The 24455-nt window shown below is 40.7% G+C and overlaps 3 protein-coding genes and 1 non-coding gene across 11 annotated transcripts; 2 read left to right on the top strand and 2 right to left on the bottom strand.

The window, feature by feature from the left end:
• The first annotated feature begins 386 nt into the window (after positions 1–386).
• Positions 387–10037, top strand: LOC103987274 (retinoblastoma-related protein). Its single transcript, XM_009405529.3, has 18 exons — positions 387–746; positions 853–954; positions 1031–1164; positions 1248–1344; positions 1433–1479; positions 4055–4256; positions 4398–4464; positions 4573–4752; positions 4863–5056; positions 5146–6016; positions 6792–6945; positions 7040–7109; positions 7229–7405; positions 7587–7706; positions 7779–7905; positions 8001–8113; positions 9408–9523; positions 9608–10037. Exons 1-18 carry the CDS (start codon positions 636–638, stop codon positions 9756–9758), a joined length of 3033 nt encoding a protein of 1010 aa, XP_009403804.2. The 5' UTR covers positions 387–635; the 3' UTR covers positions 9759–10037.
• Positions 10038–11646: 1609 nt separating this feature from the next.
• On the bottom strand, positions 11647–16065 carry LOC135614539 (nudix hydrolase 12, mitochondrial-like). 8 transcript variants are annotated; one of them, XM_065112024.1, is made up of 6 exons: positions 15281–16065; positions 15012–15118; positions 14341–14455; positions 14162–14245; positions 12157–12278; positions 11647–11990 (listed from the first exon to the last, which is right to left on the bottom strand). In XM_065112024.1, the coding sequence occupies exons 1-6, from the start codon at positions 15305–15307 to the stop codon at positions 11918–11920; spliced, it is 528 nt and encodes a 175-aa protein (XP_064968096.1). In that variant the 5' UTR covers positions 15308–16065; the 3' UTR covers positions 11647–11917. The 8 variants fall into 8 exon arrangements, with proteins under 8 accessions (XP_064968096.1, XP_064968095.1, XP_064968090.1 ...); XM_065112023.1 differs by lacking the exons at positions 11647–11990; positions 12157–12278 and adding exons at positions 12468–12970; positions 13147–13296 and having other exon boundaries at positions 15281–16058; XM_065112018.1 differs by lacking the exons at positions 11647–11990; positions 12157–12278 and adding exons at positions 12468–13052; positions 13147–13296 and having other exon boundaries at positions 15012–15112; positions 15281–16052.
• A 3044-nt stretch (positions 16066–19109) lies between these two features.
• On the bottom strand, positions 19110–19190 carry TRNAL-AAG (transfer RNA leucine (anticodon AAG)). The gene has a single exon. It is a non-coding gene; the product is annotated as a tRNA-Leu (tRNA).
• A 1641-nt stretch (positions 19191–20831) lies between these two features.
• Positions 20832–22211, top strand: LOC135613450 (chalcone synthase 2-like). Its single transcript, XM_065110479.1, has 2 exons — positions 20832–21009; positions 21165–22211. Exons 1-2 carry the CDS (start codon positions 20832–20834, stop codon positions 22163–22165), a joined length of 1179 nt encoding a protein of 392 aa, XP_064966551.1. The 3' UTR covers positions 22166–22211.
• The last annotated feature ends 2244 nt before the right edge of the window (positions 22212–24455 follow it).

Here is a 24455-nt window from a genome sequence, read left to right as displayed (position 1 = left end):
AGGAAATCTGTTCATGGGAAGCCTGGGCCGTGACCGGGCTGGTTTTCGGAATCGCCGTCCCTCCCGGGCCTGCTACCGCTTTCTACTCGTAAAAGGAACCTTGGATCCCAAGCAGTAGCAGGTCGGCTGTGGAGCCCAAGCAGGATTCATGATTCCCGAGTCGTAAAAGGCACCAGGCCTCGCTCTGAGTCCACCTACAGCCCATCAACCTTGGCGGTAAAAGATGCCCACCCCCGCCTAGAGTACACGCGTCTCGCTGCCTTTGGACGATGCGTAGTGGGGCCCACTCATGTTTACCCTTTCGCGCGCCAAAACGTCGAGATTAATCCGATCATTACTCTCTCTCTAATAAAGAGGGGAAGGTTAAAAAAGCACCGAAGGTGAGAAGGCGTAAGGGGCAAGGAAGGGGTCATCGTCGTGGATCTTAGCTCAGATCCCTCGACCGACATCCGAATTGCCTCCCTGCTCCTATTGGGAATCAAACTGCCGCCGTGCGCGCCCAGATCACCGCCTCGATCGAGCGACGACTCGTCACGGTTGTCACGTCTTAGATCGATCCCTTGGGCAAGATCCGTCGATTTCCCGCCTGCTTTAATTCATCTTTTAGGGTTTAGCTGCGGCAGCTGTTTAGCTCGATGAGCCCCGGCGTGGGTGTCGCGCATATGGAGGACCCCAAGCCTCTGATTTCTTCTGCAGATGATCGAGGCGGCGATAGAATTGTCGATCGATTCGCCGATCTGTGCAAGGTTTGTTTCGCTTTGAGTTCCCTAATATTCTTTTCGCCTTCTTTTTTTGGTCTGTATAGTGCTTTCTGTGTATGCAATATGAACTGGTGATCTCGTCGGTTTGAAGGGATTGGCTCTTGGTGGCAATACCGAGAGAGAAGCGATGAATGTGTTTAAAGAAGGCAAAAATCTGTTCTTTGCTTCTGTGACATCATTTGGTAGCAGATCGGTAAACTTTTCTTTTCTCTTTAGTTGTCCTCTTTGTTCAAGTTGTTGGTTTTCTCGTAATTTTTCGTAATCATCAGCCGGAAGAGATCGGAAGATACTGGTCAGCATTTGTTCTCTACTGCGTGCGGAGATTGAGCACAGGCGAGGCACAGGAGGGCCAAAAGGAAGGCAGGATTACTTTGTGTCAGATCTTGAGAGCTTGCGATCTGGCGTATGTTTTTCCTGCCTTTTCTTTGGTTAGTGTTTTGTTGTCTCTATGGAGTATTTATAATGCTTTTATGGTTTTCAATGTAGAATTGTGGATTTCTTCAACGAATTGCCGTTGTTTCCTCTCAAGGCAGGCCATATTCTGACCGATCTTTATGGCTCTGACTGGGACAAGAGGCTTGAGGTAGAGTTATTAGTGGGATTATCATCGTTTCTGAATTTTTTTTGGTCTTGATATTTCTGACTTTCTGTTTTTAATACCTGATAAACAGTTGAAGGAATTGCAGGAGAATGTTACACAGTTAATTGATCTCAGCAAGTAAGTAGTCTGACTTCCTGATCCTTTTACACCCACTTTGTTGATTGTTGTTGACTGCACTAGTAATTCTGATCTTTCATTGAGGGATGAAATTTGCAAGGTTATCTTCATTGTGTTGGGAAAATCGTTCATTTGATGTATAAGGCTTAGGACCCTTCTGCCCTTGTTAAATACTATTGAATTTGCTAGACCTGCCTACTACTGGTTCTTACTGAAAATTGGATATGTTTGTGATTGGTGATCAACATTGATTTATGATCAGGACAAAATCATGGCTCTGAAAATCAAAGAAACTCTTTTCCTTTAACTTACAAACTTGAGCATGGAAAAAGTGAACTCGTCATTTAATTCTATATGTCTTATACCATGACATTGTCAATCCTTGATTAAAGGGGTCAAAAAAGAGAAATATAATAAAGGTGATCCCTCGTAAAGCTATGTCTTTGATGGTTGATATTGAAGTGATTTTTCAATCTCATCATTCCACCTAAATGCATTATTGATTGGAAATTTGCACTATGGATTAATGGATTTGAAGTAGAAAAGTGCTGTTTTTGAGGGCACAGTGATAAATTGCAACCATCAAATCTTTTGTTCTAATTTTAAAACACAAACTCAAATTCATGGTTGATCCAATTGTCGAACTCCAAAGGACTTCAAAACTGCAAGCTACTTGGTACTCTAAAGTCTAAACATATGAAGCCTTGAATTTTGCCTATGACACAGCAAGAGCTATAAAACAATCATTTCTATTACCTTTCTAGTAGTTACTCTAGTTAAGGCAGTTATTTTGTCTTAATGCTACATTTGCACATTGAATAAGAGAGAAATTTAATTTTACTTGAAGAACAAGAAACCACTTCTTCTCAGAACAAGTGGCTGCCATTGCCGGACTTCAAAACTGCAAGCTAATTGGTACTCTAAACATATTTAGTCTTGATTTCTGCCTACAACACAGCAAGAACTATAAGACAATAATTTCTATTACCTTTCTAATAGTTACTATATTTAAGGCAGTTATTGTGTCTTAATGCTACATTTGCAGATTGAATAAGAGAGAAATTTAGTTTTACTTGAAGAACAAGAAACCACTTTTGCTCAGAACAAGTGGCTGTCATTGCCATATATCAACTCTTTGACAAAATCCCATCCTGCAAGCTCCTTGTTTGGTTCTGAAGAAACCAGAGATGATCTAACAAATTATGGATATGTGAAGTTTTGAGCCTTATGTGACCAAGACTTGAGTCTGATCAGCAACTCATCCAGTTAGAATCAGAGTTGGCAAGTACCAGAAGCGGGCTCATAAAAAAAGTATCAGTATTGATTCTGGATATCAGATTCATTCTAAAATTTAGGATTTGATTAGTCTGGATTTGTTAAGGGGCTCAGCAGGACATTACTAAAAATTGATTAAAAAACACAAAAGTCATTTGTTACAGTTGGAAAAGGAACAGAGTGGGAAACCAGTTGAGACTTGGTTAGAACTGGTTGAGATGTGCTTGAAGCTGGTTGGTATCTGTTTTATTCAAAGCCATTTTGAATTGTTTAGGACCCAATCTGAACTGGCCAAAACAGGGCCAGAACCCACCGTAGTGGTCCAAACATAGTGGTATCTCTTTGGAGAATTGGACTTTCCCCAATCAGACTTCTTAGTTCAAGTGGGCCACCTTATGTGAGCAACCTAAATTGGCAGGTTGTCACAGTCCATGTGCAGCTATAACTGAAAACCCAACTCATGTAACAACACGTCAAGCAAGAGTTAGTTTAGTTAAACTTGGTCTGGTGGTTTATTTGGAAAAGTGAAATATCCTAGTGTACATGCTCTAATCATCATATTCATCTAAGTCTTGTTTAAGACAAAATTAGTGGAAATTATTAATGAGAGCAAATTAATTTTCTTTGCTGATATAACACTATTAATGAACGAAGGCTAACATAGAACATTATGTAGTGTCAAAGGTGGAGATAGATTGGTCATTTATCCATTATGATGTAATGCATCCCAAACTATCGTTTGGATAAATGAGTGAGGAAGCTGAAATTGTTATATAAGTGATATGCTGAACCGGCCACATGACCAGTCGCTGCTTATCAATTTGTAGTGGAATGGAATTAACTGAAGTTGTAAGTGTTTTGAAGGTACATGAGTTTCACACTATGACTTGTGCACTGCCTTCTTGATTGGCCAAAAAAAGCTTATCAAAAGAATATTAGTTGTTTCTATTAATTGTTTCTCTGAGAAAAAGATGAGGAAATAGATGACAGATGTCAACATGGAGTAGCTTGCTTGATGAAAGTGGTAATTAGAATGAAGATACACTGCATATTTTTTTGTCTTTCAACCACTACTAGCTAGTCTGGCATAAGGGTTGGCTAGTGAATGGGCTGTTGGTAGAAAGGGCATTTTCCTAATCTTTCAACTGTCATCTCTGATTTTTGTTTCACCTTAGAAATATTATACTATTTATTTTTTGATGGTTAATATTTACTTGGTAATACTAGTTTGGATACCTTTTGTTTTACACTTTTTATTGATCATGGTAGTATTAGCTAATGAGCTTGGCACGGGCACCAGGTTCTATGACAAGGCATTTGGGGAGTTTTTTTCCACTTCTAACATGAGGAGGAAAGATCAAGATTCTGCAGCTTCTGGCAGTGTGGGAAATGTCCAGGACTTCTACCGCTTTGGATGGTTGCTATTCTTAGCACTTCGCACGCATGTTTTTACCCATTGCAAAAATTTAGCGATATGCACCAATGGACTAGTCTCTATATTGGTTTGTCTCTTTCCATTTTTTCTCATTCCGTTCATATTTTATATTCAATATTTCCTGTCCCGTGGATATCATGCTATATTAGTTAGCATGGGGAAATATATACATCATGGTAAATGTTAAATACTTGTCTCTTATTGACAGGCCATACTCATTCTTCATGTGCCTATAGGATTCAGGAATTTCTCTGTCAAAGACATGTCCCTCTTTGGTAGTGGCTCCTTTGCACTTGTGTTAAATTTTCTACTTTCTTAATGCTTCTGGTTCTAACATGTTGCTAACGACCTACATATGGTTGATTTTAACGCCTGTGTTTCAGTTAAGCAATCAAATGGCAGAGTGAACCTTCTTGCTTCTTTATCTGAAATTTATCATACTTCTGAAGATGATTTGAAGAGATCAATGGAAGTAACTTACTCTCTAATAATAGATATTTTGAAGAAGAATCCGTGCTGTGCTTCAGGATGCAAAACAGAAAATTTAGACCACATTGATACAGGTAAGAAAATTGCTACTGCAATTTTCTCCATTGTCCCAGAAGCTAGTTTATGAACACTTTTTTTTTTTATTACAATAAGGTAATTTCTTTAAAACTATACCTGATGACAGAAGGACTGAAGGTTTTTGAGGATTTGCTGGAGGAGAAGTCATTGCAATCAAGTTTGGAAATTTTAGAAAAAGATTATAGTGATTTATTGAACGCTAAGTATGAGCTCGATGAACGCATTTTCATAAACACTGAAGATAGTTTACTTGATGCTAAAAACATGTCTGGAGGCACAACTAGGTTATTCAGCACTAAGGTATGTTAGCCTAAGCATGCCCGTGTTACTCCACTGTTAACTAATTTTCCCTTTGGAAGTATATTTATGGTGCATCTTATATTTTGCAGTCGAATTTGGATGACTTAGCCTCTCCTGCACGGTGGGCAGCTAGCCTTTTGACTCCTCATTCTCCTCCACTGTTAAATGGTTCGCTCAATTGTAACTCTAAGATAGCTCCAACACCTGTAAGCACAGCAATGACAACTGCGAAGTGGCTTCGAGAATTTATTTCCCCTCTTCATTCCAAACCTTCAGCAGAACTTGAGCACTTCCTTACATCTTGTGATCAAGACATTACTAGCACTGTGACCCGAAGGGCCAACATAATACTGGAGGCAATTTTTCCAAGTAGTTCTTTTGGAGAACGATCCATTTCTGGGAGTCTTCAGAGTGTTAACATGACTGAAGACGTGGCATGGGCACAAGAGAGAAAAATGGAGGCCCTTAAGTTGTACTATAAGGTGTTGAGGGAAATCTGTCTAGCAGAATCACGATTCCTGAATCATAATAATCTTACATCACTATTATCCAATGAGCGTTTTCATCGGTGCATGCTTGCTTGTTCTGCAGAATTAGTTTTGGCAACACACAAGACAGTTATTTTGATGTTTCCTGCTGTCCTGGATAGAACTGGATTAACAGCTTTTGATATGAGCAGGGTGATTGAGACTTTCATTAGATACGAAGAGACTCTACCAAGAGAGTTAAAGAGACATCTGAATTCTTTGGAAGAGCGACTCCTTGAAAGCATGGCATGGGAGAGGGGTTCATCGTTATACAATTCTTTGATCGTTGCTAGGCCAGCTCTTGCTGCAGAAATAAATAGCCTGGGGCTATTAGCTGAACCAATGCCATCTCTTGATGCAATTGGAATGCATCATGATAATTCAATTGCAGACTTGCTTCCTGAGCTCTCCCAAAAAGCAGTTACTTGTCCAGGTAGCTTTATCCTTTAGATGAATATTCATGGTCTTGAGAAATCATGTTGGCTTATGGTTTTTGTTCTTCAATAAATAACAATCTTTGCAGTCTCTGTTAATAATTACTTAGAGAACCTATTACATGCTGTGGAACAAATATGCATAAAACAGGGTGAAGTGTGCATGAGAACTTCTAAAAGTTCTGTGAGTAATGGTCTGCATAACTAGCATAACAAATAATGCTTTGTTTTGTGACCAAAAGGCAAAATGTATAAAACATAATCACCTAACTAACTCGTCTGCATGACAAACAATGCTGCTGAAAACTTCTATGTGGATGATTATTTTGCCTTTTCGTACCTGGATCTTTAGAGAGAAGTTCATAAAAATTTTAGGTTTTCTAATAGTGTAGTTTCCCTTGGATCGGCCCATTGATGGTCCAAGTTTATCTCTTTATTCTTTTGATTATTAAATGTCAGGGCCACAATCTTCAAATTGTTGAAGCAGCTAGCTTGATGTCTTGAGCTTTAAGGTCTGCAACAATCTCAGCTGCCCATGAAAGCACCCGACTGCACTAGTGTTTCTTCATTTTTGGGAAAGGAAATTGCCATTTTGAACAAGAAAAGTGATTGAATGAGGATTCACATGCTAAATATTGTAGTGGCCATAGTGGATTTGACATGTCTCAAGTCAATTTTAGAACAAAAACATCAGTTTTTCAGACAAACTATCGTCTTCCTGAACTTTGCCATATTTCTCAGTGGTGATTTTCAAACATATTACTCCCACTGCAGATAACAGGGGCGATGCCAGATCACCAAAGAGACCATGCACCGAAAACAGAAGTCTGTTTGTGCAATGTAATTCTACACCAACACGCAAGGAACACATGTTGACCTTTAATTATCTCAAATTCAAGACACCACCTCTCCAGTCCAAATTTGCAAGGTTTGTGTTTGAATTGCTCTTTTGTTGGTCTCTAATTTTGAAACATATCAGGTCTGTGTCTAACGCCAGTTATCCATTTGGTTCTCATTTGCAGTCCTTCCCAACCTAACCCTGCTGGAGGGGAAATATGTGCTGAAACAGTAATTAGAGTTTTCTGCAATAAAGTAATTGTTTACTAGATATTGTGTTAGTTACTTTTTTTTTTTTAGTGGATATTGTATTTGTTTATTGTTTATGATGTTGCCTTTTGATTTGACAAGTATTTGTCTTTTGGTCCTCGTAGATTCTGAAGTTAGCTGCTATAAGGATCAAAAGCTTGGGTGAGAAGCTACAGCTGTCTCAGCAAATTTTGGAATATGTCTACCGTATGTTTCAACAAATCCTTTGTCAAAGGACATCTCTTTTTTTCAACCGACACATTGATCAAATTATTCTGTGCAGCTTGTATGGAGTTGCTAAGGTACACCAATTTACTTCCTCAGAAGCTACCTCTTGTTACTAGTCAAATTTTGTTTTCTTTAGATGTTTAGGCAGATGATATCAAAGCCTATTAATCAACTTGGCAGAATTTTGCAAATGCTTACCTTTTTATTTTTTTTCATGACAATCTTTAAGTTCAAAGCTTATGTTGCTCGGTGCAGGTTTGTCGTGTAGATCTGACCTTCAAGAGTATTGTCAATTATTACAAGACTCAACCACAGTGTAAACCTCATGTTGTCAAAAACATCTTTGTCGCTGTGCCATCAGCAAATCGAAATGGGGTAAAATACTTTTGCTAGTCCAACTAACTTAATTTCTTATTAAGTTTCTAATCTGATGCCAGCTGCAAACAGAGAATGGTCCAGGAATATGTGAATATTATTACTTTCTACAATCAAATATTTATTCCATCTGTAAAGCCTTTGTTGGTGGAGCTAGTCCCAGCCGGAGTTGCTGCAGAAGATAAGAATCATGCTGACAGTATGTTGCCTATTGTTACCCTCTGATTGTTGGATGGTGATTTCTGAAACTTTTACTGATGAATCTGATTTTTGCGTGCGTGTTATGCCAAACAGGTCAAGTTCCTGGGTCACCTAAGTTGTCCTCATTCCCAAATCTTCCTGATATGTCACCAAAGAAAGTTTCTGCTGCTCATAATGTCTATGTTTCTCCCTTACGACAAACAAAGGTGTGTCTTCATGCTCGACTATGTAATTCTGTTTGATGGAATTGGGAACTGTTTTTCAGAATACATGCAACATAATGCCTTCTCTATTCTTTGGGATCATTTTGTTGCCGATGATCCTCTATGTTGAAGGATTAGGATCCGTAAAACTGAAATGAGGTGAATAGATGATGAGAAATGAGAACCATAGTGCATATGTATGATGCAATTTTTCAGTTATGTGTATGTTCCCTTAGGCTGTTTTTAGACACCTAATCAGTATTTTATTGAGAAAAAAATAAGATGTAGCATTTTACCAATGAACTTTGGACAAACTTTCAGAATAATTTTATCAAACTTCTCAGATCAAACTGCTTTAATCATCGTGTTTAAACTCTGAAGAAGCACTGGTCATGAACTTATGCACAACCCAGAGATCATTCAGAACATTGTATGGATTAAATTTAATTTTCTTATAGAAATGCTTGGATGACCCTAAAAATTATATTTTGGTTATTTATTAGTCTACTATACATATTTTGTATCATAATAGAGCTTTAATATTTGTTTGTTTTTTTTGGTAATATCTGATTTGAAGTTCATTTAGACTTGCATTGCCAAAACAAAGATTTAAGAATGATCTTATTTTAGCTATAGTTCTGCGGATATTGATCAAAATGAATGTGTCCATGTATGATAAGATTTTTCCTATCATCTTTGTGCGTTCTAGCATATTTAGATGCACAGACGTTGAGCTCAATATTAAAGATTAGGAAAATGAAAAAAGAAAAGTGAAACCAGCCATTAGTGTGGTTCAAATCTCACTGTAACAGTTGATAATCAACTGGGATCATTTGAATTGGTGTATATCCATCTTTAACTTTGTATTCTTCAAAATTGTTCATCTTTTCTTTTTTTTCTGATGTTTCTTTATTTCCTTTTGTGTTTTATAGTGTAATTTTACATTTTTGTTAAATTCCAGATAAACTGACATCCTAGATATAGAACTTTGTTGAATGAGATTGTTGGAGCATTAGTTGGCCCTTCTTGAAAAAATCCTTGACCGACAGCTGAGCACATGGCTTGTTTATGGCTGCTTGGTCATTTTTATGGAAACACATACCACACTAATGTCTTATGAGATTCTTCCTACCTTTTTATCATAAATAAATCAAGTACTCGGCTCCTCTGCACACAGTCTTATCAAGTTGATTAATGCTATAGGGATATCTTTGTGGTAGTTACCGGTAGGGTTTATATGGTTTCTTTTACCGGTTATGAGCTTGTTAGTGAGCAACATATTTACTTGTTTTAACAGATGGATGCTTTGATTTCTCCGAGTTCAAGGAGTTTCTATGCGTGCATCGGTGAGAGCACTCATGCTTATCGAAGTCCATCCAGTGACTTAACTGCCATCAACAACCGCCTCAATGGGTATGTATACTGAAACAAAAAACTTGGTCAATTTCGCCTCTCAGGGGATGCTTTGATTTCCCATTGTTACTTGGACTTTTCCAGCGGCGATGGCAGGAATCTTAAGGGCAGAATAAATTTCGACATCGTGAGTGACTCGGTAGTCGCTCGCATTCTCGGGAAGAACAGTTCTGCTTCCTCAGATGCCCGTGCCACTACCAACTTGCCCATGAAGCGTGACGAACCTGACCCCTGAATAGCTCTCTGATACACACATGCCTTTAACTAGCCAATCTATAACCAGTACAATAGTTTAGGTTTTTACCCAGGAGAATCTCAAGTTTGATTCGTGGTTTGTACATGTGCTTACTGATAGGTACATAGAAATATAGAGTTAGCAGCTCGAGTTGTAGAATAACCAACAGAGCTGCTGCATGTCATTCCCCAATTGCTATACACGTCCAAAGTGCGACTTACTTATGTATGTTGAATGACTGATTTAAATGAATAAAATTTTTATTTATTTTCTTAGGTATATAGCTCGCACTTGCTGTGATGGGACCTCTCTTAAGTGCACACATGGAGATTTTGTAGTGTGTGTGCTACTTACTGGATTTATGGGTGGATGTGTCTTACAAATTTATCTAGTCTTGATAACATTCTTCTATAACTCATGGATGGTTACTATTAAGAAGCAAGGGTGACACTCTGTAGGTAACAGAGGATGGTTGGTGCAACGAGTGGGCCGGCGATGCTGTATGACTTCGCCGAGGAATGTGGCAGCCACCGCCATAGGTCATCAGGGTTCCGATGGTGGTGCTATCCTCCTCCTTGCAGGTTGAGCGGCAACGGACGAGGTCACCAGAAAGCTTGAGGAGAGAACGAGAAGAAGATGAAGAACGCTTGCAAGCGGGCGATGCTGGGAGGTTATAGAAATCTTTAGAGGCCGCGACTTAGATGAGGAGGTAGGGGGAGCATCCAGGCGCGACTAACTGGGCGGAGTGTTGTCGTCCAACATACCTTCATTATGCGATGACGTACAACTTGGATGAGGTGCGAGGGGAGTGCTGTCGCTCAATATATATCTTGATAGTATAGCTATGGATGAATGCCATCGCCCAATGTATCGTCGTTAGGTGATGATAGTATAGCTATGGATGAGGTGCGAGGAGAGCATTCGAAATGTCGTCACCCAATGCATCCTCACTAGATAAAGATAATACGATTTTGGATGAGGGACGAGGAGAATGTTGTCATTCCATGTATCTTGGATAGTACGATTTTGGATGAGGTGCAATGAGATTGTCTAGAGTGCCACCACCGGAATGTATCTTCACTGGGTGATGATAGTGTAGGACTTTGGAGGATGGGGTGCGAGCAGAGCGTTTAGAATGCTATCAGCCAACGTCTTTGCTAGATGAAGGATACTATTATGATTTTGGAAGAGGTGGTGCGAGGAGAGAGCTATCGTCCAATATATCTATCTTCACTGGGTGATGATAGTATGGATATGGATGAGGTGCAAGGAGAGTGTCCAGAATGAAGGAATATGCAAGGATGGATCGATTTTGTTTGTACGGATTCACTTGAATGGATATATTTGTTTACACAGACTCGTTTGAACAGATCGATTATATTTCATGGAAGAATGAGAAGCTTCATTTATATTTCATGAAATATACCGAAAACAAACTACTTTGACCATCTTACCCGAGTAAAAGATGTTGGCAAAAAAATGTGTGTGGGTACTAAGATGCTAAATTGGTATTGTAAGCAAAATATTATTATTATTATTATTATTATTATTATTATTATTATTCAACAAATGGAGTAAATTATACAAGATGGTAATGGTGACCAGAAGAGTTTGGTAGGAAGATTAAGTAAAGAGGAACTTATAAGATGTTGCAAGCTTGTGAAGAGCATCAACCAAAGGCATCCAATACACTGTTTTGAGTAAATAATCATAAGGCAGGCAGTCTTACCAAATGATCATGTGGCTGTTCACCTCAAAAGTAGTTTGGGTTCTGAGGAACTCATGAAATTGATCCACAAATATGATCCTATAGCTATGAAATTAACTAGCTAAATTAAGTTCATGTTCTATTATTTCTTAGTCTACTCCAATATGAATCCACAATATCTTCTTCAAACCAAATCAGTTCATTAATTAAGAACAACTTATTCCAATTGTTCTTGATGGTCTCCAGTGAGACAATTGATGCACACATTTATATTCCATACAAGGCTGAGTGAGAATATTGTTTGCTGCAAAGGAAAACTCATAGCAAATCAATTCACTGCCATCAAGATGGACTTGGAAAGAGCACAAACATACAAGATTTCCTAACAAAGAAGCCTGTCATAGCTCCTCTCCACTGCCTTCTTACATAGGGAAAGGAAATCAAAAGGAAGCTACTGCACAAGATCAGTTGAACCTATACTGAAACATAGGTTGACCACCACACCCCTTCTAAGAAACCTACCACTGGAAAAACAAATCCAGGATTGAGGAAGATAGAGTTGAGTTAGGCGTCCATAGTTTACATGAGAAGGATATGAGAAGAGAACAACAATATCCATTTTTCTTATGCACATTTGACTAAGATGGCCTGAGGGCATGTGATTGCATTGATCATGAACAAACAGTTTACCTCTTGCAACCCATGCTCATCAGCATATTTAAATCTGAGATGGACCAGTACTCCAACATGGAACCTTGTCCTCGTTCTCTGCTCTTGCCTGTATGATGCCAATCTTCTTGTGTAGCACATGACTGAAATAAATGAAAGATGAAGCACATTGACAAAAAGAAGGGACTTGAAGACCCACCACATCATAGCCATACTTTTTTTGAGTACAATATATCTTACCTGCTTTAAGGTACTTAAATATATATCTTCTTAGAGAATATAAGAGAGTTGATAACTCTAACCACTGCTGCATCCTATCAAACAGCAAGATGTGTTCATCATCTCATAGTTTAATGACTGAATAAAAGAATTTACACCCAACACCCAAACAAAACCAAGTTCAACAAAGTTATTGACCAAACACCACATCCAGAGAACAAGGATAACAGCCACAACTAAACAAGATCCTTTCACCACATCGATGACACTTCTACCATGTACCTCCAACTAAACAACACAATTTGGTAGCATGGATATCTGGATGACCAAACTCTGCACATAAACTGGCATGGATTCTCAAGCACAGCCATTGGGTTAATCAAAGATTTGTGAGGGATAGACCTAAAACAACTTGAAGCAATGCATTTGATTGAGACTCCACACAGCAAACACTTCACTAGGTGACGATGGTAGGAAGTTGAATGCTGGACAACCTCATCAAAATGTGGCATGTTTAGTGTGGCAAGGAACCATCAGCACAGTGCTATGGCGTTAGGCTTCACAATCCAGAGGCTTGATGACTCGGATAACTCAGGAACAGTCGATACAGGTTTTCCTGTCAGAAGATTTTTGAATGAATTCAGAGCTTCACGCATCCAATCGTATCGACAACGTTTATAGGCTTCTGCCAAATGAACCTTTTTTTTTTTTTGAGAAAAATGATGTTAGCAAAAAAAAGTTTGGAGTTCATCATTCGATCAGTAACAAATTAAGAGTAGTAGAATTAGATACCCATTTTCTCTCATGACAGTCCTTCTCTGGATAGCATTCTAACTCCTCAGTGACCTCCAAGGCAAACATGTAACCTCTACAAGCTCCTTCTAGGCTACAGGTATCCTGTGTGCTCTTGCTTCTAAACTCCCAAACACCTAGGACAGTATCCTAGAAAGTGAAAGACCAATGATCACCACATAATAATTTCAAATGGTCGAAACATTTCATATAAAGTATCAAGAAGGATGCCCATGGATGATTATTAAGATCGAGGACACAAAAATTTCAGCCTAAGTATGCTCTGTCCTTTAAAAAAATGCTATCTTCAAGTCGATTGGCACACTTAAGACTCCTTTGAGTAAACCTTGGCACACAAAAGGTTTACTCTTTGTCAATGATGCTAACTAAAATACTGCTTAAATAAGTGAACATAAGGTTATCAAAACCAGGTTACCGTAGCACTTCAAAAAATTGTAAGTAACTTGCTTGAGTAGTCAGAGCCTCGTCACTGAAAAATCGAGATTGCAGAAGTTGGACAAACAAGAAATACATCACATGCACAGTAGTTAGACAAGGCTGCAAAATAATGAAATCTCTTTGACTTGAGGATTCAAAAGGATTACATGAGTAAAATATTGTCCATGATGAAAATAATGAACATATAAGATATGAGAAATATAAGACTGTCAGTCATGTTAAAACTTTTCTGCAGCAAGAACATGGTGTTTGGATGAGAACAGAATCCTACTACTGAGAAGTAAAGAGCAGTTTGATGGAGAAGCATAAATGAAGGTGCAGGATAACTGGATTTTTCGACAGATACAAAACAATCAAATTATACTGTCTTGCAATCAGCCATAAAGGACCCAAGTCTCTCTTGCAAAGTAATTAAACTGTTGCACGATTAGTAATCGAATTATAACAGTTGGGAAACAGAAGTGAATTTGTCTTCGGAAAAAGGTTGGAGAAATTGAAAGTTAGATCGGCCAATCATAGCTCGATGAGCAAAAAATTTTGATACTCAAATACTCACATTCAAAATGCCCCTTACTCCTGCTTCTTCCAAAGCTTCACGGGACGCTGCTTCACCTGCAGTCTCATCAGTCTCCCATCCACCCTGTCACAGCAGATATATAGTTCAGAGAAGGAACCTTCAAACCAACATAACTATTCTTTCCGAGCTGAGATCCAAAGAGAAAGGGGATTTCTTACCTTCGGGAAGATGAGATCATATCGACCTGGAGAAGATATCATGAGGACTTCCACTCCATCAAGCAAATCATCAGATTGAGTATCATCTTCTCTATTTAGCTTGTAAGGAATACATCTGCTCAGACCAAAACAACATGGATAAATTAAGCACTGATTCACTGTATACAATTACATAGTTCATGCTATTTTAGCATCTAGGAATTATAGACCAGTGAATGGTGTAACACCTTGACATAGTTTATGCTTCTTACACAGTTCAGATCATGCAGAATCCACACCGAGTAACATAGAAGTGAAATCATTGATGACTTATAGCACAACTTAGCATTAGGAACCGTAACTCTTTACACATTATTTGTTGTTGGTTGGATGAAAGTTAGCCATACACAACATTGGTGGAGATTGTTGATGTTGCACAGTGACAGACTTCACCATGCCATTTGCAAGCGTGGTGTGTGTACTACATAAGCCCGGTTTTACTGCTGATTTAGGGAGCTACAGGAACCCTGTTTTATAGCTTATCTGGATGCTCCAATTACCATCTTCCTTTACTTGAGAAGATCATCATCGAAGAATTATTACCACATGAAGCTCAAAATCATCCCACCCAAAAACAACATATAAGATTATATAAGATCTAACAGACAAGAAGCCGGAGCTGGTTGTCATACCCTGCGACAAGCCGGCGCTGGTTGTCATACCGCTGCTGGTGGCGGCCCTTGCGGGATAGCATAGGAGACGATGACATCCTTGCGCAACGAAAAGAAAAGCTCTTAACCTCAACCAAATGAACAACACCAAACAGAAGAAGGGAGATGAGTAAATGCCAAAAGGTATCGTCTCCTTGCGAAAAGTAGAACAGAAAAGAGAGATATATGAACTCCTCCTATCTCACCTGAGACTACCACCAACTGTTACAACCAAGGAGCAGGATACCAACCTCAAAACCCCCTCCGGACAGTGCCATCAGGAGACCGATTCAAACCCTCTTTTCCCCCCGAAAAGATCACAACTTTCTCCTCCTAAACCCCGTTGCTTGCTCTCCCAACCTTCCTCGCCGCCGCAATCGAGGTTTCCGAAGCCCAAAGCCCCAAGCAAACGCTAGGGCCACGGGAGAAGAGAACGTTATTCTAACTTGGAAGACCGACCGTCGGATGGAGCTGCTGCCTCTTCCCGCCGAATTTAATGCCTCATCGGTCAACCAAACTTCTGTATGTTAGGCTAAAAATATTGAGCTCGGAACTGACAACAGGGAAGGATGAGAGCAGACCCTGCGCGCCTCGGAACGAAGACTTGCTCTCCTTTTTATCCTTTCCATATATGCGCATTACTGGACTCGCACTAAATTATTTCGTAGCAACTACCAACCAGAGGTGTTGGGATCTTTCAGCGAAGCCGCGCTCCCCTGCACCGAAGCGCAGAGCGAAGGAGACCAAATCAACTCTTGGCGTATACGGTGACAGAAAAGAGCGAACTTTCTGCTAACGGGACAGCCAAGCGAGAGGGTTTATCCCGTTTCGGTTGCTACTGGTAATGCGAAAGTGACCGCGAGTTACTCTCGCATCCTCGTCGCGTGGAGAAACAGTTGACGGATGCAAGGGAGACTGCGGAATTGTCTCAGCAGCAGAACTTTGTTGAAGATGGATGACCTCTGCTGAACCCCCTTCGAGCTGCGGCGGCGTCTTCTTCCTCCGTCACGCCACTGGAAACCGCAACCACGGCCTGCAGTCATGCATTCTCATGGCAATTAAAACCACGAACAGAAAGTTCCAAGCTGCGTTTTTCTCATCTACTGACGAGACTGCTCGATCCATCCAGGTAGGTTGTGGTTGATGGAATTCAACGTACGAAACATACCTACACGTCGATTGTTGATTTGAACTGTCTCACAAATTGACCTCGCTCGGACAAACCAACTGCAGATTCTTTCGTAAGCTGCTCGAAAGATTCAACTGCTCGAAAATTGTCTCGATCACAAGTGTGTTCAGATGTCAACGTATCTATAATGAAAACTTCGTGCATCGCCAGATTAAAATCAAAATCAAATTTTTATCTAATTTTATTATAAATTTTTTTAAAATATTAGATATTACAATATATTTCGTGTACAATTTTTTTCTTTTAAAACATATGAATTCTAAAAAATATATTTAAGAGTAAAAGAAATCTGACAGACTTATAAGTCCTCGAGACTAAATGACGTAGTCTTCTCTCCATCAACACCAAATTATGCCGATCTTTTGCATTTCATTTGGTCGCCCATCAACGTCTCAGTGGTTCAACAATGACTTCAATAAACTCGAGGAGGACTCGCCCGCTTGACTCATTCCACCACATCGGCACAGGCCACTGTTGATGACCATCCACATGCACATTTAATGCCCGTATGAACTCACAATCGCCCCCCTTTAAACTATTTCTTTGTATACCTCGGTAGTTGCGTACTAACCTGTATTTTTATGTGGAGGTCCGTCCATCCACGAAAGCCGCACTATCCTTGCGTAAGATATGATGATCTCTAGCAAAGGCATTCTTACATACTTATTGTGAGCGACTCTTTAAAGCTCACCTAATGTCGCTTTTATTTAGTGCAATAACAAGCTTAGGATTGGTCGGTGGCAGTGTGAAATGCTCCATGTTTCAAAGTTTATGATGACCAGTCCTCTCTAATTAATCGATGGTTCTATTTAGTGGCCCCCATTTGTGTGCCGACATAGATGATGTGATAGCCTCTTAAATTCATCACAAATCTCTCTCTCTCTCTCTCTACATATGTATGTATATGTACATATGCGTACTTATGTTGATACTCCATTTTGAAGTGGAGTTGATACTTGCGTGTTGTGTCTTCCACACGCATGGATGCTCCCATTTGCAAGCATGTTAAACTGGCATGGACAACTCCTCAGGGTCTTCTTTAGTTGCGCATTGTACAGTCTGGGCTCAACTAGGGTTGCAGTTCTCAAGAAATAATAGAATCGCTTCAGGACAGCAGGAATATTATCTCCGATTGATTGCACATTGTTAGATGGGAGATATATTTATATATACTACTGCATGACTTGGATCATATATTTCTCTTCTTCCTTTTATTCATTGGCATGCCAATGCTTACTGAATCAAGCGACCACCTTGAGATTGGTCGTGAGAGGGAGGAGACAGGTGCATGTATCGAAGACATGGCTCTCATGCATGCCCAGTTCCTGCATCTGGATGAACTTAGGCTGTGTATATGAGGTGCATGCATTTCGAAGCGAATTCTTTGACGCTTCTTCCAGCCCCGAGGAAATCTTAAGTCCCCTGCAACAAGACCCGGAGAGGGATCAAAATCCAACCTATGCTTCTGATAAAAATGGTCGTCAACATTGACTTCCAAGTCACAAGCTGTACTTCTCTCCTTTTCTTTCTCCCCTATTTTTCCTTGCACGGCTCCTTATGTACATGGTCTCCTTATCATTTAAGCCCCACCCATTGAACCAGGTGAGAGATGGCACGTGGCGTGTTGCCAAAAAATCTGTGAGCGTGGCAACATGTAGTCTTCTCTCTCACATCACATCTAGCAATAGGTGCAAGTGATCGACATGGGAATTGGACATGACCGGCTCGGAAGTTTCTTTATGATCAGCTCTCTGCGCCACATGTTTCTCTCCTCCGGATGAGTATTCTTTGTCATATAGTGAGGGAGAGTCCTAATCTGACGGCAGATCTCTTTTAGAAAGGATTCCAACGTGCATAAAACATGCAGGTGTCTTGTCATCTCTCCTCACCCATTCGCTGCAGAGAAACAACAAAAGAGGAGGTTCCGTTTCCTGCCGTCCTCTGACGTGCATGGGACGCAGGAGTCCACCCACGTGAAAGCCCCGCGGTCCATGCATGGAGTGCGTCCGGCTGCAGGTACGCCCTCAGCTTCTCCCGTGTGTGGGCCCATGACACGCACCAAGTGGGTAAAGACACGTGGCAGAGGCAGTCCTTGTCGACGGCGGGTGGAGGTGTCGGGTTTTGCGGCTGCGTACGTGGGAGAGAACAGAATCCATGCAGGTGGAAACGATAAGGCCGGCTCCTGTCGACTGCGCTGTCGCATTTCGTGCGGCGTATCGTAGAAAGAATCGAGTGGAAAGCAGTGGACTAAAGCGATGACACGTAGCCGTTTGGCATCATGTTGGTAGCCCCGGTTCCTTTCGAACCAAAATCAAATCGGACTCAATCGAAATTGAATCGGGTCGGACCAATGATTTATCGATATTAAAATTATTATATAAAAAGATTTATATCCCTTGATATTATCATTATATGTTTTCTTGTTGTAATCTTAAAACGAGCTTCCTTCTTAAGCAATTTGATGTCTGACCGAGCCTATATGACATGATCGATCCATAAAAATACTCCGACACTCCACTTTTATCATATTCAAATTCTCAAAAAATTTTAGAAATAAAAAAGAGCCCAGATGAAATTTTCAGTACAGCGATGAAATACATAGAGATCGAAAAGAACACCAACGACGAAAGCATTCCGTTGAGCTGACACTGAGAGCGTCATTTGAAGGGTGAAATGCATAATTTGCCCTTCTCAATAGTGATACAAATAATTATTTTTAAGATATTTTGATCATTTTTAATGAAAATAATAATAAAAATCAATTTACATAGTCTTATGATAATTAGAATGATTTAGGCGGTCTCCTTCTCTAGTGGGCCCCCAAAACCGTTTAGAAGAAAGTTTGGGCTGTGCAATCAGTCCAGTATACTCTTCAAAATAAAAAGAAAACTTGTTGAGAGTGGGATTTGAACCCACGCCCTTTCGGACCAGAACCTTAATCTGGCGCCTTAGACCAACTCGGCCATCTCAACGACATGATAATAGTTCATCTTATATTATATTTATATAAATTAATATTCTTAACTTTACCGCACCACCAACTGTCTGTCCAAGGCACGGCCGCAAACGACAGCGCGGAGATCACGGCAAGCACAGTCACCACTTTCGATATTTCTGGTGTTGCAGCTCAGCGAAGAAATTTATATCACGATCCAAAGCTCTTATCTCATATCGTAAGCAATACATCGGTATCGTAGCACTACTTGTTTCATACAGATTGCCCTTTTCTACTCTGATCCGTATCTGATACGTTTCCAACCCTACGGAAACATGTAGGTGGGTGACTTGAGAATAGCTGATGAGAATACTGCTTCTCAGAAGCAAAGAGTAGTAGGTGATTAAATTGACGAAACTTCAGCTTAAGAAGAGAAAAGGCAACTTTGCCTGGATCTGAGGAAATGAGTGACACTTCCTCCTCTCGCACCCATTAGAGCTTTTTCTCGCAGTGATGCATTCATCAGGCATGGAACAGAAGACCAAGGATTGCGGTTAAAGTAGAAGATTTATGGCAATGCTTTTATTGAGTGATATTAAGTAGAAGAATCCCAGCCCATCGATTGTTTCCGATGACTGCTACGAGTGATATTAAGTTGCCAAACACAGAATCTTCGGGGACTTCCAACTGTATCCACAAGTAAAAGCAGTAGATATGAGGCATATTATCCAAGTTAAGAGACAATCTTATTGACCGGGCATGATGGTTTAGGTGGATTTACTTCAATGGCACTTCCTTTACTTCCCATCCTTCTGTTCTGGAAAAGTTCGTGGCCGGTGTTCATTCATGTTATATCTAGCAGATCGACCACAAAGAGGACACGATTAGATGATAACAATGGGAGCCAACTCCACGTTTATCTGTCTCTTTTGCCCATCTTCTGTTACTGGAGAACAACAAGATGTCAACAACAGTAAGCAATGGTGATCACTCACCAAACCACAAGCTTAGGTCCTTCAAACGTTTTTCCAACTTAAATTTCACTCGATATTCTTTTCTTCAGTCTCTTTTTTTCGTTTGTTTCATTTAATTAGATTGTCTTTTTTATTTAGAAACTATGCAGGATTTCTAACTTAAAGCAAAAGGTAAAAATGATCACCGAGTTGAGGGGAAAAAATCAAAAAGAAAAAAGAAGAACATTTATGTGATTAAAATTAAAATATAATCTGTTTCAGAAGGAAAAAAGTCATAAATCTTTTTAACCTAAGATTAAATTGGTGGAGGGTAGGATGCGCGGGTGGTGTAATTTCTTGGGTTCTCTATGTCGAAAGATAGGCGGGTGGTGTAATTTCTTGGGTTCTCTATGTGGAAAAGACGACACTTACTCGTTACTACAACAACGAAAGGAAACACTTCTAAATGAAACACATAGCATAACGTCTAGGTTTCCATCACATTGGGCTGCCGCATCTCCAGGTTTCCAGCTGATGCAACAAGGAAGATGCCGACGCACTCACCAAACCCCTCGTAGCTTCACGTATAGCCCGTCCCTCCCACCTATCCTCTACTATAAATCTTCAAGCTCCATTCCATCCATCTCTACCACATCCAAAGCAAGCTGAAGTGCTCGGCTTGTGGTAGTTGTTTGTGAGGATAGGAAGAGAGAGAAGCAGGAGTCATGGCCAAAGTGGAGGAGATCCGGCGATCGCAGAGGGCAGAGGGGCCAGCGACGGTACTTGCCATCGGCACCGCCAACCCGGCCAACGTCGTGTACCAGGCCGACTACCCTGACTACTACTTCCGCATCACCAGGAGCAACCACCTCCCTGAGCTCAAACAGAAGTTTAAGAGAATGTGTGAGTGACTTATACGTACTCTCTACCGTTTCTTTGGTAGTTGCTTTGTTGCATGGCGTTATTACTAGTGACAGACAGAGATCTACTAACTGTACTCGTCGCTTATAAGAAAGATAGAGTCTTGGTTGTGATGCTCGTACTCCGTGATGGTTCAGGTGACAAGACAATGATCCGTAAACGTTACATGTTCCTCAACGAGGAGATCCTGAAAGTGTACCCGAACATCGGCGCGTACATGGCACCGTCACTGGACGTCCGGCGGGACATCATGGCCGTGGAGGTACCGAAGCTGGCCATGCAGGCGGCAGTAAAGGCCATCGAAGAGTGGGGGCACCCCAAGTCCAGAATCACCCACCTGGTCTTCTGCACCACCGTCAGTTTCGACTTGCCCGGCCACGACTACCAGCTTGTCAAGCTCCTCGGACTCAACCTTTCCATCAACCGCTTCACGTTGTCCCAGCATGGCTGCTTCGCCGGCGGCACGGTGCTTCGCCTCGCCAAGGACATAGCAGAGAACAACCGCGGCGCCCGGGTGCTCGTGGTCTGCTCCGAGCTCACCACCGTCACCTTCCGCGGGGCGGCGGAAACTCACCTCGACAACCTCGTCGGACAGGCCCTGTTCGGCGACGGCGCCGCCGCCGTCATCATCGGAGCTGACCCCGACCCCGCCACGGAGCGACCCCTCTTTCAGCTCGTCTCGGCCAGCCAGACCCTCCTCCCCGACTCCGACGGCGCCATCGAGGGCCACCTCAAGGAGGTCGGCCTCACCTTCCATCTGCTCAGGGACGTGCCCAGGATCATTGCCAAGAACATCGAGCAGAATCTCGTGGAGGCCTTCGAGCCGCTGGGGATCAGCGACTGGAACTCCATCTTCTGGATCGCGCACCCCGGCGGACCCGCGATCCTCGACGCGATGGAGGCCAAGCTGGGGCTGGGGAAGGCAAAGCTGAAGGCGACGAGGCAGGTGATGACCGAGTACGGGAACATGTCCAGCGCCTGCGTGCTGTTCATCCTCGACGAGATGAGGAAGCGGTCGGCCGAGGACGGGAAGGCGACCACCGGCGAGGGGTTGGAGTGGGGGGTGCTCTACGGGTTCGGTCCCGGCCTCACAGTGGAGACCGTGGTCTTGCGCAGCGTCGCCATTTCTTCCCGTTGATAGCAGAATGGCCATCCTTTGATACAAGCCTCACTCTGCCACCGTCAACTGGATCGACTTGTTTAGTTGTGATTCTATTACTATAAATATACGTAGTATGTAGTAAGATATATGCGAGGCAAAACTTGTGATGTATTAAGGAAGACGTGCATGCACGTTTTAAGAAAGTGCCGAAGAATAAGACGGTGGCTCGTATGTTTGTGGTAATTAATATATTTTATCTTGTCGCTCTACTTTTGCCTTAAAACCTTTCTCTTATCATCTTGTCACCGTGCAATGCAGTCAAGGCTCAACTCTTGAATATAAGACTGCAAGGTTGTCTTTGGCTGGGCATAATACATCAAATGCTTATATGATGATCAAAGCCCAATAAGAGATAAAGTAATTCATCAAATGATAACTAAATCTCTTCCTTTCTGTAATGATAATTAGGATGCTTTTGGCGGTCTCCTCCTCCAATGGATCCACAAAACCTTTAAGACAAGGTTTGGCCCGTGCAACGCAGTCCAGTATAATAATAAATAAAACAAATTTGTTGCCTTAGACCAACTCGGCCATCTCAACAATTGTTACCAATTATTATTTATATTTATTAATATATTATAAATGTTTTAACTTTATTACCATTGCAGTCTTCTGCACCACCAACTCGTCTCTCGAAGCCATGGCCGACCGCAAACGACAGCGCGGAGTTGACAACAACCACAGTCACCTCCTTTTGATTCTTGTAGTGTTGCAGCTCGGTGACGAAATTTATATCACGATCCAAAGCTCTAATCTCATGACGTATACGTACCGACGTCACTTGATACGGCTGCAATACATCCGTTTCATATCACTGCTTGTTTCAGACAGATGGTGTTTTCCTACTCCGTGGGTCCGTATCTGCTACGTTTTCAACCCTATGGAAGTAGCGATGAGAAGACTGCCTCTCATAGGCAAAGAGCGGTCGGTGATATACTCGACGAAACTGCAACTCGAGAGGAGAAAAGGCAAGTTTGCCTGGATATGAGTAAATGAACGACACTTCGTCCTCTCGATGCCATTACAGCTTTTCTCACAGTAATACATTCTTCATGCATGGAACAGAAGACCAAGGATTGCAGTTAAGGTAGAATATTTCGGACAATGCTTTTATTGACTGATATTAAGCATAAGAATCCCAGCTCATCAATCTGCCAAACGCAGAGATTCTTCGAGGAAAAGTAAAATTAGTAGATATGAGGCATATTACGATATAATTGAAAGAGAATACTTTCAATCAACAAAACTATAGTTATATTAAACAAGAATTAAAACTAAAAATATTTATGAAATATTTCCAAATATATATCTTTATTTCATAAATCATAGTCCTATTTATAGGACCTAATGATAATTATCTCAACCTATCATGTCTTTATGAATTATGATCCTATTAATAGGGCTTAATGGTAACTATTTCATCCTATCATATCACCAATAATCTCATAATGATTAAGTTAGATATAGAAATTATTTCTATGATAATGACTTCTTAAATTATGAATTACCTAGGTATAATTATTTAAAATATAATTAAAATTATCTAAAATATGACAACTACTCGACATAATTATGCCCACGAAGGTGGACCCATGTTCATTCATGCGATATCTAATACATCTGTTACAAAGAGGATACGGTCAGATGATAACAAAAGTCTCTTTTCTCCTCCTTCTATTTCCAGAGAATAAGATGTCAAACACACTAAGCAATGTTTTGCTGTGAAATCCAATATGTCAAACAGTAGTAAGCAATGTGGTGGTCACTCGAGCGTTAGTTCGTCAACCATTTTCCTAACTCAACTCTAACTTAACCATTTTTGTAACTTAGTAAGCAACGGTGGTCACTCGAGCTAAGTTCGCCAACCATTTTTCCAACTTAACTATTTTTCTAACTTAACTTAGTAAGCAATAGTGGTCACTCGAGCTTAAGTCTGCCAACAATTTTGCCAACTTAACTTCTTCCATACTAAATTCTTATCTTCAACATGGCTTTTTCTTTCGTTTGTTTCGTTTTAGGTTGTCTTTTCTAAAATTTAGAAACTTAGCAGAATATCTAACATAAAGCAAATGACATGAGAAGAAAATAATAATGATGATGATGACGACGACGATAATGATAGTAGTAGAATATGTTTCTACAAAAAGAAAAGGTCATAAATATTTTTACAAAAAGAAAAGGTAATTTCTAAGCCGATGTTTATAAAAAGGCTCATATTTTGAACTTTTCTGGAGAGATACCTCCTTATTTATATTTTTTCTAATTT

The sequence above is a fragment of the Musa acuminata genome, chromosome BXJ2-6, assembly GCF_036884655.1.
Source record: "Musa acuminata AAA Group cultivar baxijiao chromosome BXJ2-6, Cavendish_Baxijiao_AAA, whole genome shotgun sequence".
In the NCBI taxonomy this organism is placed as follows: domain Eukaryota; kingdom Viridiplantae; phylum Streptophyta; class Magnoliopsida; order Zingiberales; family Musaceae; genus Musa; species Musa acuminata.
This window is presented reverse-complemented; position numbering and strand designations above follow the sequence as displayed.